The sequence below is a fragment of the Lacerta agilis genome, chromosome 2 (assembly GCF_009819535.1).
Source record: "Lacerta agilis isolate rLacAgi1 chromosome 2, rLacAgi1.pri, whole genome shotgun sequence".
In the NCBI taxonomy this organism is placed as follows: domain Eukaryota; kingdom Metazoa; phylum Chordata; class Lepidosauria; order Squamata; family Lacertidae; genus Lacerta; species Lacerta agilis.
In genome coordinates, this window is record NC_046313.1 from 50,498,615 (window position 1) to 50,515,890 (window position 17,276).

The 17,276-nt window shown below is 42.9% G+C and overlaps 1 protein-coding gene across 1 annotated transcript; it reads left to right on the plus strand.

Annotated features, from left to right (window-relative positions):
• The first annotated feature begins 12,679 nt into the window (after positions 1 to 12,679).
• On the plus strand, positions 12,680 to 14,013 carry GPR151 (G protein-coupled receptor 151). The gene has a single exon (XM_033139992.1). The coding sequence runs from the start codon at positions 12,738 to 12,740 to the stop codon at positions 13,971 to 13,973; it is 1,236 nt and encodes a 411-aa protein (XP_032995883.1). The 5' UTR covers positions 12,680 to 12,737; the 3' UTR covers positions 13,974 to 14,013.
• The last annotated feature ends 3,263 nt before the right edge of the window (positions 14,014 to 17,276 follow it).

Here is a 17,276-nt window from a genome sequence, read left to right on the forward strand (position 1 = left end):
CCCCCACTCCCAAATCTGCTCTGTACCCCATAACAGATTTGAGAAGCATTTGAGTTCCATTGTGTTCACAGAAGTTGTTCCACTTTTCCCACATTGATTTTGTTGGATAAAACCCAACAGATTGCCTCATAGTTAATACATTTGCATTCCCCTCCCTAACATGGAATGACAGATACAGTTCTGACGCCAGTCTGTTAGATCATGGCCAGTGTGCCTGAGATCCCATTGGAGCTCCCATTGACACCTGATGGACGATACCTGAATGGACGTAAGTGGGCTAGTTTATGCTCTTTTGGATGCCAGCAAGTTCACATTGGAATGTCTCGTCTGAAGAAGTTGGTAACTGATTTGATAAGCTGTAGTATGTAAATTGCTGAGTAGGAACCTGCCAGCCTAAGTGAGGAGATGAAGCTCAGAATTTATGACCCCTGGCAAATCCGACTACTTGATCCTCTTGAAAGGCATTTTGCTTTCAAAATGGACTTTTCCTCCCCTAAAGTGAGTTTCATTTAAATTCCAGTCTATTGGACCATTTCTGACAACTGAAATAGTAAATAATATCCATGGTTTTCAAGGAATGAGCTGGCAAGGTTATTTCCCTTTAGGGGGAGTTTAGATAATGCCACACTCATTTTGAATAATGGATGGCTGTTCCAGAGAAATGCTGCATGAAAAGATATGGCAAAGATCCTCCCACATGCAGGGCGATATTTCCCAGTTTGAGTGAGCAAGTGGCGAGGATTAAAATCCTACGTGTGCTCCCAGCATCGCCATTGTGCAGATGGGAGCTCATTAGGCTGACTGCATTCTGTTATATACCAGCACCAGGCAAGGATGTGTGATGCACAGAAGTCTGCCTAATCATGTCTTAATTTGATTCCATATTTTTTTGGGGGGAAATAAATAAAAGCAACCCCACCTCCCAGGTGATCCAACATGCACATGGAGTGTGCACATGCAAAGGCCTTGATTGAGAAAAAGGAGGCTTTGCACATGGTTCCCAGAGAGCTTTGGATAGGAAACACGTATTGATTATGTTTGCTGCAGACAGAGGCTAGCGGCTCTTTTCAAACACATAATGTGGTACTTGGTAGTTTATTAGATTCTTGGCTCAGTGGGTCAAGAACTTGTTCTCTTCTCCCCATCCGCCAATGCCCCATATTCTGTAAAGAACCATGTGCAGTGACATTGCTATAGAAATAATAAACAGCAATGAAATATTAGCAATTTTGAAAAAAAAAGTTATGAAGATTAGGGTGACAATGGTGTTATGGCAATGACCCATCCTCTTCTCTGTTCTAAGCTGCTGTTGGATGTGCAGAGGACTCCACAAAGCAGCTCATTCTGGCTCTGTCTATCTTGACTTTCGAAAGTCACTAGCTATAAAGAATTGGTGAAAGAATCTCTCTCTGGCACTAAGGGGACGAGGCCACACTGGTGGCCCAGTAGATGCTATGTGAGGGATACTGGACTGCCTTGTCTTCATCCTAACTCCATGCCCTTCCCAACTATCCCTAGCATAGGCACCACCTCCTGGGGGTTGAGGGGGCCTGGCCCCCTTAACTTTCAGAGGGTGTTCAGCTCATGACATCGTAGAGTATTCCTGGGAACCACCAGTGGAGTTTTTCATATGACAGTACATGAAAACTGGTGTGTTGCAATTTTATTGTCTTTATTAAATAGGCATGGGTAAATGAATTCATTGTGTAGTACAGTGGTACCTTGGTTCTCGAAAGTAATCCGTTCCGGAAGTCTGTTTGACTTCCAAAACATTCAAAAACCAAGGCACGGATTCCAGTTGGCTGCAGAAGCCTCGGACATTTGGCTTAAGAAAAATGTTTGAAAACACTTACTTCTGGGTTTTCGCCGTTCAGGAGCTGATTTGTTCGTCATCTAAACCGTTTGAGAACCAAGGTTCCACTGTATAATTTATGGTTGATCTTAGTTCTGTTTATTGCGCGAGTGGGATGACTGCCATTCATGCAGTCTTCTTTCCTACCCCCAAATGTGTTCTGGTGGGGTTGGAGGCCCAGAGCAGATGGAAGGGTGCATATGCAGGAGCACGCAGGAGAGAGATGGGAAGCATCACTTGGACAATGACTTTGTTGAATACAGCCCAGTATAATATGCTTGAACCCTTGATCTTATTCCCTTCTCCGCATGCATTCAGCTTCTGCACATGGAGTGTTCCAAGTGGAATAGCTATGCATCCTACTCTGCAGAGGATAGTCCTCTGTTTGAAGGGCTCTCTGAGGACAGTATTTTGGGGAAAAACCAGCCCTCTGTTGGAAAAACTGTTTCAGAGCCTAGTTTCAAGATCAGGACAGCAGACTGAGTGGCTTTCCCCACTATAGTGAGATGCATTGCTTTTTCCATATAAATAATAGCAATCATTTCTAAAATGTGCATCTGTACATATAAATTAACATACCGTGCAAACCTATGCCCTCTTTTATCCTCTTTTCTGGTGAGGGGCCTTCCTTTTTTGTTTTGTTTTGGTGATGCGTAAGTGACTGCCCTATGGTCACAGATGGACAGCAGGCGGCAGGGTACCATGAAAACCCCTCCAAAGCATTTTATTTCATTTTAATGGGCTATGCAGTTCAAAATGGCAATGCCTCCCTAGGCATGAAACACGGTGCATTTTACATAATTGGTTTAGCTGCAAAATAAGCAGATAAATAAATGTTAATGAACAGCTGGTCTCAATAAACAAGATGAATTAAAATTAATAATAATCTTATTCATTTAATGAACATGCTAACCATATTTTTAAAGGTAGGGATAAAAAATGCATGAACTCCTGCAGGGAGGTGTGAAGCCAAGCGAAAGAAATGTGTTTACAGGCACTCCAGGGCTACCTTTGAGCTTCACAGGGAGTAGGCATTTTGCCAAAAGCTTTGCTTTTTCTTATCCCCAGTGGCGGGGGTGGCCATGGTGGTGAGATTTTCTTACTTCACTTTTTAGTTAGCCTCTCTCTCCTGTGCATACTAAGCCAGGTGCAAAACAAATAGGCTGCCACTGCCCTGCTCCTTCAGTGTTTCAAGTTATCTGCATTGGCACCTTTTCCCATGTCAGGTAAAGCATCACCTGCTTAACTTCTGGGTGTCAAGCTACTTATAAAGACCAAGGAAGGTGGCCTGGAAAAAGGAGTCCTGCTTCCAACAGCAGGCAGTGAAGGGCGAAAGCAGGCAAAAGGACTGGAGTGGCAAGTACTTGACTGGCGCCATGTCTGGATTACTGCAATGAGCTCTACAGCCAGCTGCTATTGAGGAGCATTCAGAAGCCACAATAGGTCCAGAAATGCTTCAGCTGGACTGTTTAAGAAGGGAGTGCATTAAGGGTCAAGGAGGAGTGTTTGGTTTTGCTTTTTCCAGTTGACTGCCCCATTTGGATGAGTGGAAGCAGTGTGCCAGATTTCCCAAAGCATGGGAGAGAAAGCTCCTCCAGAAATATGCCCCCACCTCTCTCTCTCTCACACCCACACCGAGACACACACACACACACACAGAGAGAGAGAGAGAGAGAGAGAGAGAGAGAGAGAGAGAGAGACCCTCTTTTTGTTACACTGCAGACAGCCTTCCAAAGCACAGTGCCAGGACTTTGTTTTATGTTCAGGGTTATCCTACATTAATAAGCAGCAATGCTGGGTTTAAGCTACAAGAGACTTCAGACAATGAGCTAACTGCTCACTAAGCTTTTAGGCATGAATGGGGAACCCTGCTCCCCCTCCCCCAAGGCATGCTGGAAGTTGTAGTACAGCAATATCTGGTTTCCCCATCCCTGCTTTTAAAGTTGCAACCTGAAGCTACTAACTAGGGGGACAGGTCCCAAACTCCTGAGTAGGCTTGTGCTGTTTACCACTGCCATGTGGCTCCTGGGTGTTTGCAATCCCCCTTTTGAAGCCTTGCTCAGAGCTGTGGCATCTAAAGAGGGACTGAAGGGCTTTGAACACAAATTTTAACCAATTCTGAGACAAGAAAGTTAAATGATTATATGTCTGTCTCCAGGCTTGGACTAGCTTCAGGGGCAACTGTGATGTTTGAAAGGGGCAGGGGGATACTTAACATCATTTGACCAGTTGGTGAGAAGCATACTTTGATACTGAATTAGAAGATGGATGTTCGGCACACTAATTTATGCAATGCTGGTTCCCTGACATTGTCAGTGGATTTCACCCCAGGGTATGGGAAATTGAAATGCACTGATCTATTTGTCTAGCAGTACATCACTGCCTGAGATGATTGCAACCACCCAAGTCCCTGATCAGCAATAGAACTCAAAGAGTTTTTTTTAAATGAACTAATTGATTTGCCCTTCAACTAGTGCATTTCAAATGAGCACTAGTCCTGGTTAACCCGATAGTAATCCGGGGTCATCCTAGGAGAAATGCAGGGGCTGATGGAGATTGTGGCTCCTTTAGCATAATCACAATGGAAAGTTAATAACCAAAGTCAATCTCTGCAGAAAAGAAAAAAGAGCAGAGATCCGAAACTGACCCAGTAATTAAGATAAACTAACAGTAACTCTGAGGATACTGTGATTATGTAAATCAACAAGGTCATGATTGAGATTTTTTTCCTGGCAAAATCTCCTTTGTAAGCAGTGTCAGAAAATAGTCCTGACTTTATGCCATGTCCATTAATTTTAAATGGGTCTACTCTGAGTAGGACAAAGACCTTGGTAATGACTTGAGCCCATTGTTTGCATTCACATCAGTGTGCCATACGGAGCCTACTGCAGGAAAGAATTTAAATAAACCTCCATTACACCAAGGTTTGAAAAAACCAACAATTTAGCAAGAGGGAACGATAGCTTCTTGTCTGTATGGGCAGGCTCAAGCCCCTTCAGATCTTGTTTTACTTGGGGAGGTTTCCCCCTCATTGGCCCCTCATTGCCAGCGACTGCTGGTGTGTGTGATGCATCTTAAAACAAAACAAGAAAAGGAGGTGTTTCTTCCTTGTTTATACAGCCTGACTAACCCTCTCTTTCTCTCCCCCTCTTCTCCATCAGACCAGATTAATGAGAATCATCATGGTAGGTCAAACCTGAGACAAAGTACTCGATGGTTCCTTTTTAAGTGCAGCAATTCGATTACAGATATTGCATTTTGCCTGCTTTCCATCTTCTCTGCCTTTGTAGATGCTAAAAATATCTCACAATGGCTGAAGAGCGATACTTTTGATCAGAGAGCTTTGTGTTAGTCTGAATAGGTTGAATTTAGCTGGGTGAGCAGCCCACAAAAGCATGCAAAATACCAACCCTAGTTATCTCCAAATGCACGGCTGGAGAGGAATGACTGGTGGAAGGAGGCTTGACTGGGGGACCCCCAGTATGGATTCTGCTGTCCCATGTACAGGGAAGTAATTAACAAGCGACATTAAAAACCCACAGAGGGAAGGACTGCAATTATAAACTCAAGATGGAAATCTTTGCTACCAGGGTAGAGATACCAATTAATTTATTGTGGGGGGGGGGGGGAACCATGAGTCATTAATAACTTTATGAGGAAACAAAACACACAATCTGTGGGTCAGACACTAATTAAAGCCAGAACTAAGCAATGATCCAAAGCAGCCCCACACTTCACGGAGGTGAATCTTAAGACCAGACATCAGTGATGACATGGGGTGGGGATTTAGGGCAGGGGAAACACAGGAGCAAAGTATATTTCTAGGTGGGTAAGAAAGAAAATTGACATCATATGACAGGAGTTCAGGAATGGGGGGCAAGCTCCATTTCTGAGGGTGCTTACCCCACCCCCACCACTCTGGCATTATCTGTGATGTACATTCCATCTTTAACAATTTAGTGTTAGAATTTGGGATTAAAAATTGAACACTGATTAGTCTCTCTCTCTCTCTCTCTCTCTCTCTGTGTGTGTGTGTGTGTGTGTGTGTGTGTGTAATTTAATTAGAATTTGTATGTGAAGTATGGATCCAGTGCCAAACCCCTAACCCAGTAGGAAGTCACAGTAAAACTGTCACTTATTTTGGGAGGCTCTCTGGATCCTTTGTTACCAAATGTCACTATACGTGCACCACCAATTTTGCAAATAAGGAAATGAGGGATCTCGATTCAAACGGTCTGATTTTCCTTAGCTTGTGAGAATCATTTGTTTCAGATGTCAGAAGAACCTTTCCCTGGATACTTGAAAAATATCAAAGAGGTGTGTGAGGGGGAAAGCATGTACTTAAAATTTGTAAATGGCATGTTAGAGAACAGAATAGACAACCAAGTACATTTAACATTCCCTCAGTAGAATCCTCCCTGATGTTGGCAATGACATCTCAGTAGTGTTACGTAGTGGTTGGAGCAGCCTTCCTAAAAATATGACGATGTAATACAAATCATGAAATTAATAAGGAGACAAGCCATGGTAGTAGCCCTATACAGTGGTACCTCGCTAGGCGAATGTCTTGCTAGGCGAAAAACTCGCTAGATGAAAGGCATTTGCTAGCGAAAGGGTGCTTCGCAAGATGAAGTTTCCTATGGCCGCAACTTGCAAAACGAAAACGTTTAGCGGGTTTGTTTCCCTGAAGCCGCGCTTCCTCCGACCGTGCTTCGCAAGACAAAATTTCCGCTATACGACAGCACTCGCGGAACGAATTAATTTCGTCTTGCGAGGCACCACTGTATGAGACCATGAATCTCTCTCTCTCTCTCTCTCTCTCGTAAGCAGGGTATAGTGAAATTGATGCCACCACTGCAGCTAGGCCATATTCCGGCAAACACATACATGTCTTTGTGTAAATTCAGGAGAATGTTTACCTCAGCGACTTGTTCCAAATAATTCAAACATTCCTAAAAGGAGGACACCCAGCTAATAGAGCTCAAGAACCTGGATAAACTATTTGAAGTCTGCATAGTAAGATTTGCATTAAGCCCTTGAGGTAAAATGGGGCGGGTCAGGAATGCTACTGTACTGCAAAATGGATTTTTCGGGTTAATTATAATGCCCTGCTGATCAAATTACATGAAGCACTAAGGCAGAGGCAGGGAACCTCACCCTTCCCGAGGCCACACCCCTCACTGGCTCTGTATCACACCCTCGGCATTTTTGCCCAGCCAGAATGTGCCCTTCAGTTCTGACAAAGAGGGGTGGGTGTAACACAAGCTAGCTTATATTCAAAGCTAAAACGTGTGGTCATTGTGCCACCCACTTTTGCTCCTGCCTCTGCCCCCCACCAGCAGGCAGCCCTTGAAAGTTTCCCATAGACTTAACAACATCTTCCATCTTTGTGCTAAGGGGTTCTCTTTTCCTTTCCTGGTGAACCAGGGTCAGTCCTGAGGCAAAAAGCAAGATATCCCCAGGCCCTGCCGTGTTATGTTAAAGGGCACTTGAAACTTTCTTCAGCACTAACAATGGGGAATCATCCTCTATTACACTTGAAGGCAGCAGACTGTTTTAGGAAGGGGGCATGTGATGAAGCACACACAGCCCTGTCCTGGAACACCTTGATACTGTTTCCTGCCCCAAAGCATCTGTGGAAGCCAACTCAGTATGTCTAACGGTAGGGCTGGTCCTGCTTCTAACCTCACCCTAGTAATTCATCATCGTCATCAACTCATCCTCCTCATAGGGATTCCGCTTTTCTTAGCACCCTCCCCCCTTTATAATTCTTAGAGCAGGGAGAGGGAGCCCGTGGCCATATGTGGCTGGACTTCAACTCCTATCAGCCGCAGTGAGCATGGCCAGCAGTTATGGATGATGGAAGTTATTGTCCAGTGACGTTTGAGAGGACCACTGTTTCCTTGTCACTAGTTTATCCCTGTATTGTTTCATATGCATGCCCATTCTGTAATATGGCATATGAGAAGCCACAAATTGGAAGTGATTGTCCTTTGCATGAGGAAACGCTGGCAATTCCTCCACTTCCACGTTGTTTTATGGAACCTTTGTGAATTAGTCATAATAGCTAATATGGGGAAGCATTTCTCCTATGCCTTTTTAAATATGCCCACATGTCTGGTTTCCGAAAACCACCTCTGCAGCTATAAGGAGAGTTTGCTTTCAGTTCACATCCAAAATCCATTCTGCTTTGCATCAAATCTATGACAAAGCTGTGCCATCTAGTGGATTTTGCATGTAAGACCCACTGTTTCCGATAACATGTTTCAGTAAGGTAGCCTTCTTAGCTTCTGGGAGGAAAATAAACCCAATATAATTGTTAGTCTTTAAAAGTGCCACAAAACTTTGAATTTTTTCTTCACAAAGACCTAGAGTGCCTTCTGTTCATGTGAGCAAAACTGTCAAGGCAAGGTCAACTGAGTAGACTCAAGGAGAGTTCAGCATGTCCTGAAGTGGTAATGACATGATAACTAAAACTGCATATCCAGCCCAAAACTCAGACCCAAAACGCATTTACTGCAAGCACAGTAAATGGGTAGTGAACCAGACAGGCACTTATCCAAGGACTCAAACTAAACTAAAAAGAGGTGGCAGGGGTGACTTCAATGCAAACCACACTCTGCACTGATGTGTCTGCTCAGTATAAATTATTATCCCCTTGCTAATTTGGTTATGTGAAGTTGTCAGCTCCCAGGTGTTACTTCCACAAAAATACATACAATTGTGTAGGCATCTTCCATGCTGCCTTGGTTATCCTGTACCTTACTCTTAAGGCCACCATACTATTTGCTACCGCCCAAATATAATCTCAGCATACAAGCAGGGTTATGTGGGAGAAGGTGGTCCTTCCTGTATCCAGGTCACAAGCAATGGAAACCATGTCCTTGTCTTTTATTAATCCTTACATGTAGCCAGTGCTTTTTTTCTGGGGGGATGCAGGGGTATGTGTACCCCTAAACATTTTGTGAATCCAACGGGAGAAGGAACTTTAAAAAAATAGTTTCTTCTCTAGCATGGTGAATCGACAGTTCCATTGCTACCCCCGATGACGGCCTCATTTCCTGTCATGGTGTTTCCCGAGTCTCAGACGGAAGTGAGCGTTTAATGCAGGGGTCAGCAAACTTTTTCAGCAGGGGGCCAGTCCACTGTCCCTCAGACCTTGTGGGCGGCCAGACTATATTTTGGAAAAAAAATTGAATAAATTCCTATGCCCCACAAATAACCCAGAGGTGCATTTTAAATAAAAGCACACTTTCTAATCATGTAAAAACACCAGGCAGGCCCCACAAATAACCCAGAGATGCATTTTAAATAAAAGGACACATTCTACTCATGTAAAAACACCAGGCAGGCCCCACAAATAACCCAGAGATGCATTTTAAATAAAAGGACACATTCTACTCATGTAAAAACACGCTGATTCCCGGACTGTCCACGGGCCGGATTTAGAAGGCGATTGGGCTGCATCCAACCCCCGGGCCTTAGTTTAGGGACCCCTGGTTTAATGTGTGAACTAGGAGTTGGAATCTAGCACGGTGATTGGTCAGTTTTGTTGTTACCAGCTCTGATGGTGGGGTGTTTCCTGAGTCTCAGATGGAAGCATTTTAGAGTGTGAAGCAGTGTGTGAAGCAGTGTGGAATGTGGATGTGTGGTGTTTTAATGATGAAAGTTTGGCCTCATTGTGGAAGTTACTGTGAACTGTCAGCTGTGTAATATGAGGTAATGCGTGTTCTTAGTACTTTTGTCCATTTACTGTATTTATTTTTCCCAATTTGAACTATAAAATGGTGATTTTCTTGAGTCAAAATGAGAGTACCCCTAAACATTTTATTTTATTTTTAAAAAGCACTGCATGTAGCCCATGGGTTAGGTCCCCATTGCTTCCATTTTACAAATAAGCAAATCCAGGAGTTGGATGCAGCAAGGGAGGTTTGCTCAAGGAAACATGCTATTGCTTGCAGAGATTTTCTATGGACGCAAATAGACAATGTTCATTCAGGTCCCATGGAATTGTCTGGATGTAGCTGTCAATGTGAATGGATATACTTGCTGTATGTGGCTGGAGCCAGTGATATGGCAAATGCCAACAACATCTCACAAGGATGAACTGGAACACAGGCTGCCAATGTGAAAAACAGCAATACCCAGCTGACAACCCAACAAACTGCACACTGCATATGTCAGGCAGACACTATTTTGGCTAACAATGTAGTTGCATGATCAGCCATGCCAGTCAAAAAAAGTACTGATGCTTCAAATATTACATGTGCTAAGATAGCTTAATATTTGCAGGTGGTAGCTATCCCCTGCTCTTCTTTTGCTCAGATGGCTTTGCAATAGCCTTTGGTATCAGATGCATTTAGCCCTGACAGATGGAAGCTTTCAAAATAGATACAAATCCTCATGGGAGTTTTCCATAATGATTGCATTGCTAAGCCTGAGGAAGGTAGGCCAAGTCTGCAGCAGACTAGGTCATGCCCAGCACTACCACAAGGCATGTTTGGGGCAAATACTGGGGACCACAGCAGAGTATTACTTGTGAGTGGGTCATTGCTAGCGGTTATACCTGTAGGAGGATATTGTTGCAGAGTATTTAATTGCATTTTGTGTGGTTTTCAGCTTGTGCGTTTGGAGAACTAAGTTTCCATTGTTGCAATGTATCCAAGGAAGTCATAGTGGGAGTGGACGACATCTGTCAATCTGCTTTGGGGGATTCTCTCAAGCCTCCTAAGCAGATTGAGGGAAGGTGTGGAGACAGAAGTAGGAAGGGGAAATGGCTAGGCCCAAACGGAGGTGGTACCTACTCGTTAGAAAATCATTCACTGTAAAAACAAAGAAACCTACCATCTGCAATCAGAGGGGTGTGTTTGTTTTTGGTGGCAGGAGAGAAATAGGAATGAACACATTGGCACCATTCTAGAAGCAAGTAGCTAAATCAACAAATCAGCAAACCAGGTCGACACCTGGGAATATGATCCATGTTCTCACAAGCTCACTGATATTCCCACCACCTATACACCTTTTGTATCAGGCAAACTAAGGCACAGAAAAAATGAGCAGCAGGTAGTGCTGCCGAGGCTTTCTAAGAGGAAATGAATTATATATGCACTAATGTGCTGCAATGAGAATAATGGTCCTTGTCACTTTAAAAAAGTGGCCCATTTGTAATACCAGCTGGGGAACAGTGAGTGAATAATAAACAGACAACCCACTTCACTGTCTTCCTTGGATTGGAAAGCAAAAGAATAATCTTTTACTTCCTGCTTACCAGCACAGGTGGGAAAAGCAGTGCAACATGGTCAGCCTTATTAAAATAGTGGCTACGCACATGTCCATTTCATTTTCTACCCATTTGTTTTTCTACATGACACCCAATGTAAGCTTTTAGTAAGATTGAACTGGCTGAGAATATTAAATAGGGCAAATATAGCAGTAGCAGCAGCAGCAGCAGCAGCAGCAGCAACAACAACAACAACAACAACAACAACAACAACAACAAGGCTTTGTTCTCCACACAGGACAAGTATTTGAGGTTTTGGTTTTCAACCATCATAATTTCTAGGATATCTGACACTAAATTTGTGGACAGTGATGTAGCATTAAATACAAAGGCCCATTAACCCTCACCGATCATTAAATGGTAAAAAGCACATCCTACTAACTTGTTGGCATCCTGTACCTAGCTGTAGTTCTGGATGCCACACTTTAAGAAGTATATAAACTAACTGGAACAGGTTCCAGAGAGGGCAGTAAAGGTGGTCAGCAGTATGGAAAACAAGTCCTATGATGAAAAGTTGAAGGAAATGGGCATTATCAGCCAGGAGGAAAGAAAACTGAGGTGGGACTATCCAAATAGGAGAACATCTGTCACACAGAAGAGGGCAAGGACTTGCTCTCAACTTTCCCAGAAGACAGGCCTAGATATAATGGTCTTGAATTACGGGAGGATAAATTTCTGTTGAACTTTAGTAGAATGTCGATTCTCAGCAAAGTGTGGTGGTTAGTGTGTTGGACTAGGACCTGGGAAGACCAGGGTTCAGATCCCAACTCAGCCATAAAACTCACTGGATGACTGTGCACCAAACACTGTTTCTCAGCTGAATCTGCCTCATCGGGTGGTTGTGAGGTTAAGATGTGAAGGGAGAAAAATCTATATCGTGTGAAATGATCTAAAATAATATAAATGTAAGTTGTTTTTTTTAAAAAAAACCAGTAAAAGAGCATGGAATATACCCACGTCAAATGTTTACCAAATCATTAAGAGAATCTATGCATTGACACCACCCTGTTATTAAATCCCAGGACTGCAAAGGCAATTTTCTATAAAGTTTGCACCTGTAGCACCTGGAGTGGAGCTTTTTGAGTTCTACATATTTTTGGCATGATGGCAGAATTATTTTAGCCAATCGCCCAAGTTCAAATTAGCATCAAAATCAGAAAACCATTCAGCCCTGCTGTTTACTCTAATAAATGTCCAGAGATTAGTTTCACATTATCGTTTGTAAAAAATAATAATAGTAATAAAAGGAATCGGGCACAGCATTTTTGAGCTTTACATCATTTATGGAAGAATCACTTTAATTACTCCATGGGGCTGCTACACTGGTTATTAGACTTGCTAATAAGCAGCAGGCTACGTGCTCCCACCAGGGGACTGTCAATCAAAACCGTCGCAGGTATATAGCAATGAGAGGGTCTGGCTGGAACCACATGTACTGTATCAAGGCTTTTCGCAGAGGTTTTGTATTACTTACAGAATGGTAGATTTGCCTCACCCACAGAGGGCTTAAAGGAGACAAAACAGCATAAGGAGGATTTAAGTCCCATTGGCGTGCATCATCGACAATAACAGACGCTTTGGTGGACAGCATCTGCCTTCAGCACCATGAACAGTTCCCTGGCTTTACCAATCCATTATGCAGGAGGCTATCAACCCCAGGATTCCAAGGAGTGGAAGGTGGTGATCCCAGCCTTCTTGGGGGTGATCTGCCTGGCTGGCTTTGCAGGGAATGTGTGTGTCATTGGGATCCTACTGTACAACTCCAAGAAAGGGAAGCCGTCCATGATCCACTCCTTGATCCTCAACCTCAGCCTGGCAGACCTGCTCCTTGTCCTCTTTGTTGTGCCCTTCAGGGCAGCGGCTTACTCCAAAGGAGCCTGGTACCTGGGGTGGTTTCTTTGCAAAACCTCCGACTGGTTCCAACACGCTTGCATGACGGCCAAGAGCTTGACCATCGCTGTGGTTGCCAAGACTTGCTTCATGTATGCAAATAACCCGGCTAAGCAGGTGAGCATCAAATGGCACACCATCTGTGTTGTGCTGCTGGCGATTTGGCTGCTGGCCTTGGGAATCCCACTGCCTTTGTGGTTCTTCAGCAGCCTCTGGGAGCCGGAGGTAGGCTCTGCTTTGTGCGTCGTGATTATTCCAGCCCATGCTCATGAGTTTATGTCAGCCTTTGTCAAGCTTTATCCCCTGCTGGTCTTTTGCACCCCCCTCACTTTTGCTTTCTTTTATTTCTGGAGAGCTTATGGCAGATGCCAGCGGAGGGGGACCAAGACTCAGAACCTGAGGAACCAGATCAGATCCAGGTGCCTGACTATGATGCTTCTGAGTGTTACCGTCACCTCTGCCGTGATGTGGCTTCCTGACTGGATATCTTGGCTGTGGGTCTGGCACCTGAAGAAGGGTGGGCCTGCTCCCCCACAAGGATTCATGGCCACTACCCAGGTCCTGATGTTTGCCATCTCTTCGGCCAACCCTCTCATCTTTGTACTGATGTCAGAAGAGTTCAGGGAGGGTTTCAAAGGCTTGTGGAAAAGGCTTACGCTGAAGAAACCTCTGCCTGCCCCAGAAGATCAGGAGGAAACAGTGGTTGACAACACGGAGGAAGCCCCAGATTCTGCTCCTTCTCCAGAGGTAGTGACTCCTGATGAAGAAAAAGAGCCCCCCTCCGTCCCTCAAACCTCAGAAAGCATGGAAATCAAGAAGGAGATGCCCATTTTGCCAGATGTTGAACAATTCTGGCACGACAGGGAAGCAGTCCCCGATGCTCAAGACAATGACCCTATTCCTTGGGAACATGAAGGGCAAGAGACAGTAGGTTGTGATCAACAGAACTGAAGTTAGAAAGCTGATATATATAATCATAATTTTGTTGCTTACTCGGTTTTACACCTTTGCATGTGTGTTTGGGACTTATCAACGTCTTCAGAATTAATGTAATGAACAAACAAATGCAACTGTCAGTTAATCATTCCAGTTATTCTGCTCTGAGATTTTTATTTCTCATTTTACTTAAAATGCATGTCTTGTACTTTCAGGATGGTGATTTAAGTTAGAATTTCAGGAAGGAAAAAATAGTAATTTGGTTACATTTGCAAAGTAGTTTTGCATCAATAAGTGAGCTGAAATTGCATGAGATGACTATAAAACAGAAGGGTTTTGTGCTTATTTATAATGCATATACTGTATATAGCTTTTGTAGGCACGCTTTGGAGTGAACAATTACAGCTTTGAACAGGTTTTGACCAATTCAAAAAGAAGGGCAGAGCAAAAGGTGTAATTTGGTTTTAACTAATGAAGCAGTATGCATTACAGGTTCTCTCATTATTACACTTAATATGTATTAAACATGCTCAAAGAAAATGTGGCTCATGTTTTTCTGCTAACCAGTCAGCCTTCTTAATGGGCTTGCCACTTTACACGAATAACATAAATGAGCTTTATAGTCTAAGTCAGTGTTTTTCAACCTTTTTTGGGCAAAGGCACACTTGTTTCATGAAAAAAATCACGAGGCACACCACCATTAGAAAATGTTTTTAAAAAATTAACTCTGTGCCTATATTGTCTATATATAAAGTAATTTTCTTGAATTTTTCAATTTTCCCCACGGCACACCAGGCAACATCTCGCGGCACACTAGTGTGCCGCGGAACAGTGGTTGAAAAACACTGGTCTAAGTGTAGTGTTCCAAACCAGGTGTGTAGAAATCTTCCATTCCACTGTATAGTCATTTAGCAATTAATATAACATTTGTATTTGGCAGCAAGGTGAGTTTTGAACAAGAGCCAAAATGAGGTGGTATCACTTCACTTACATCAAATGCACCAGGACCTTATTATGCAACTGGTATATATATATTTCCAAAGCTACATCATTTATATATTACTTTATCTCTCAATTGTAGATAGTTGGCTGTTTCATCTTCATACGAGGATTCACTCGCTCTCATTCAAAATACTGTTTTTGAAAAGAGCAAGTGAGTTGCTGATTGAGTTCTATCATCAGGTGTGGCTCGTTTCCAGTTCTAGAAATACAACTTTTGTATATGCAGGACATGTTTCAGTGCAAGGCAACATGCATTATCCATCACATAGCAATACTGTTCATAACTGCTGCAGCACATTTGTATATGAAAGGAAAAACTGACTCCAGCAAACTAGCTTTTAAAACGTAAGTGCTATTCATCCTTATAGGTTTTCTGAGTGCTTAAAGGTGGAACTGTACATATATACAGAAAAAGTTCAAGGGATTAAAGTTACAGTTCAGATCTTGCAGCTATTCGATTCCGGATGTATTGATGACATTTTAATTGGTACATGTCCCCCTGAAATGAACAGGGACACAACAACTATTCCTGGAAACATTTTAAATGCATAGAACTCAGTTAACAGGGCTGGCCAAAGACATTTCTGTTGCCTCTAGTGGCTACTACACTGTGAGATTCAATGAGTTTGCCTTAGGCTGCATTAATAGAACAGAGGACATTGGGGAGTAACAATGTATATTGTGGATGAAATCCAGTGCTGCCTTTTCTGCTTGCAGAACAGATGTTGATCCAGTGGAGAGGGTCTTTTACCATACGACAAAAAAATAATTTTCACTGCTTCCCCTTTCCTCCTGCAAGTCTGTTCAGGGAGTTGGCAGATCCTCCAGAAAAGTGTTAGGTGGCAAAGCAGGCTGAGTGGGAACTGGTAGAAATCACCTCCCCTTTTTACATTAGCAGATTATTCCACTGGATCAAAACCTGGAACAGCAACACTGCATTTTGCCAAATAAGAGTTGTGCTTCTGTGACATTGCAAAATATCCTGAGATGCAGCTCTTGGATCACGTGCTACTGTATTTTTGCTTGTAAAAGAATTGCCAACCCAAACAACTACTTAGATTATGTGTGGTTAAACATGCCAGTTTCAATAAACTTCCAAGTCGTTTGGGTATCCATAAGTGCATGTATTTTCACTTGGTTGTGTACAGAGCATCGTATCTTTCATCACTACGCTTAGTTTTATTGCAACTGCATTGGCTACTGTTTGTGCAATAAGACGTGGGTATGCAGATTGCTCCTACTGCACCAGGCTCACCTTATTGAGGTAAATACTATATTTGATGCAACCACAAAAGATGTGTTCCCCCCGCCCTCCTCAGCAGGCAAGTTTATAAAGACAAGTCTTTACCAAAGACATGGTTTATATTGCGTACCTTACCAGCACCATAGAAAGAGACGCAAAATTAAAATGTACTACAATACTGAAAAGGAATACCAGTATAATACTTTGCATCTGTAGGATGTCTCTGGAATTATACAGGAGAAATATTCCATCAGTCATCTGTTGATCTGAGTTCTTTGATTGAAATGGTCTGCAAGCAATAGGGGGTGGGGGTGTTTGTAAATGCACATACAACCTATGACAACAACCCCATAATTTTCCATTCTTGGCGAGTATCACAAATGATCTGGCAACTCTAAAGAGAAAAGAGCCCTGCAGAGCTCGCTTTACTTTCATTAGTGAGAAAATGTGCACATACTTATTCTGCATTTTTAAAAGAAGCATTTGCAGCTAAAGTGCTCTGTGGTACTCAGAAATAAAAGCTATACTTTATTTTTACCTTTAAATTCAACAAAATATAGATGCTGTTAGTATTTTATTCAACACTAAGGCTATTTACTCCCACATCCCTCCCCCAAAGGCACTGGAATTGGACAGTAACCATTCCCTCCCCTCCCCCCATTATGATGCCCATGCTCTGGCATTTTGACTACTTTAAACGTGTAGGTGATTTCTCCAAAAAAAAATCCCATGCCTGACTCATCAAATAAACACTTAGGATGTGATCCTATGATTCTTTAAGTCCAGGAATGTTAGCCCTCATAAGTCTTCCCACTGTGGGTGTGGCAACATCAAATTATGCCAGCCTTGGAGCTAATATACTTATTTTCCTTCCCACTGGGCAAGAAAACCTGGAAATGAAATAAGAAGGGGGGGGAATCTACCTATCTAAAAAGGGGAGGAGGAAATAGAAAAATGTGCTACTATCTTATACCCTGCTAGGGCTATGGATATGGTTAATTCCTTTGTTTCAGATTCTCCCTCCTCCACTCTGCCCAAATGTAACGAGCCATTTACTAAGCATTTACAATCCA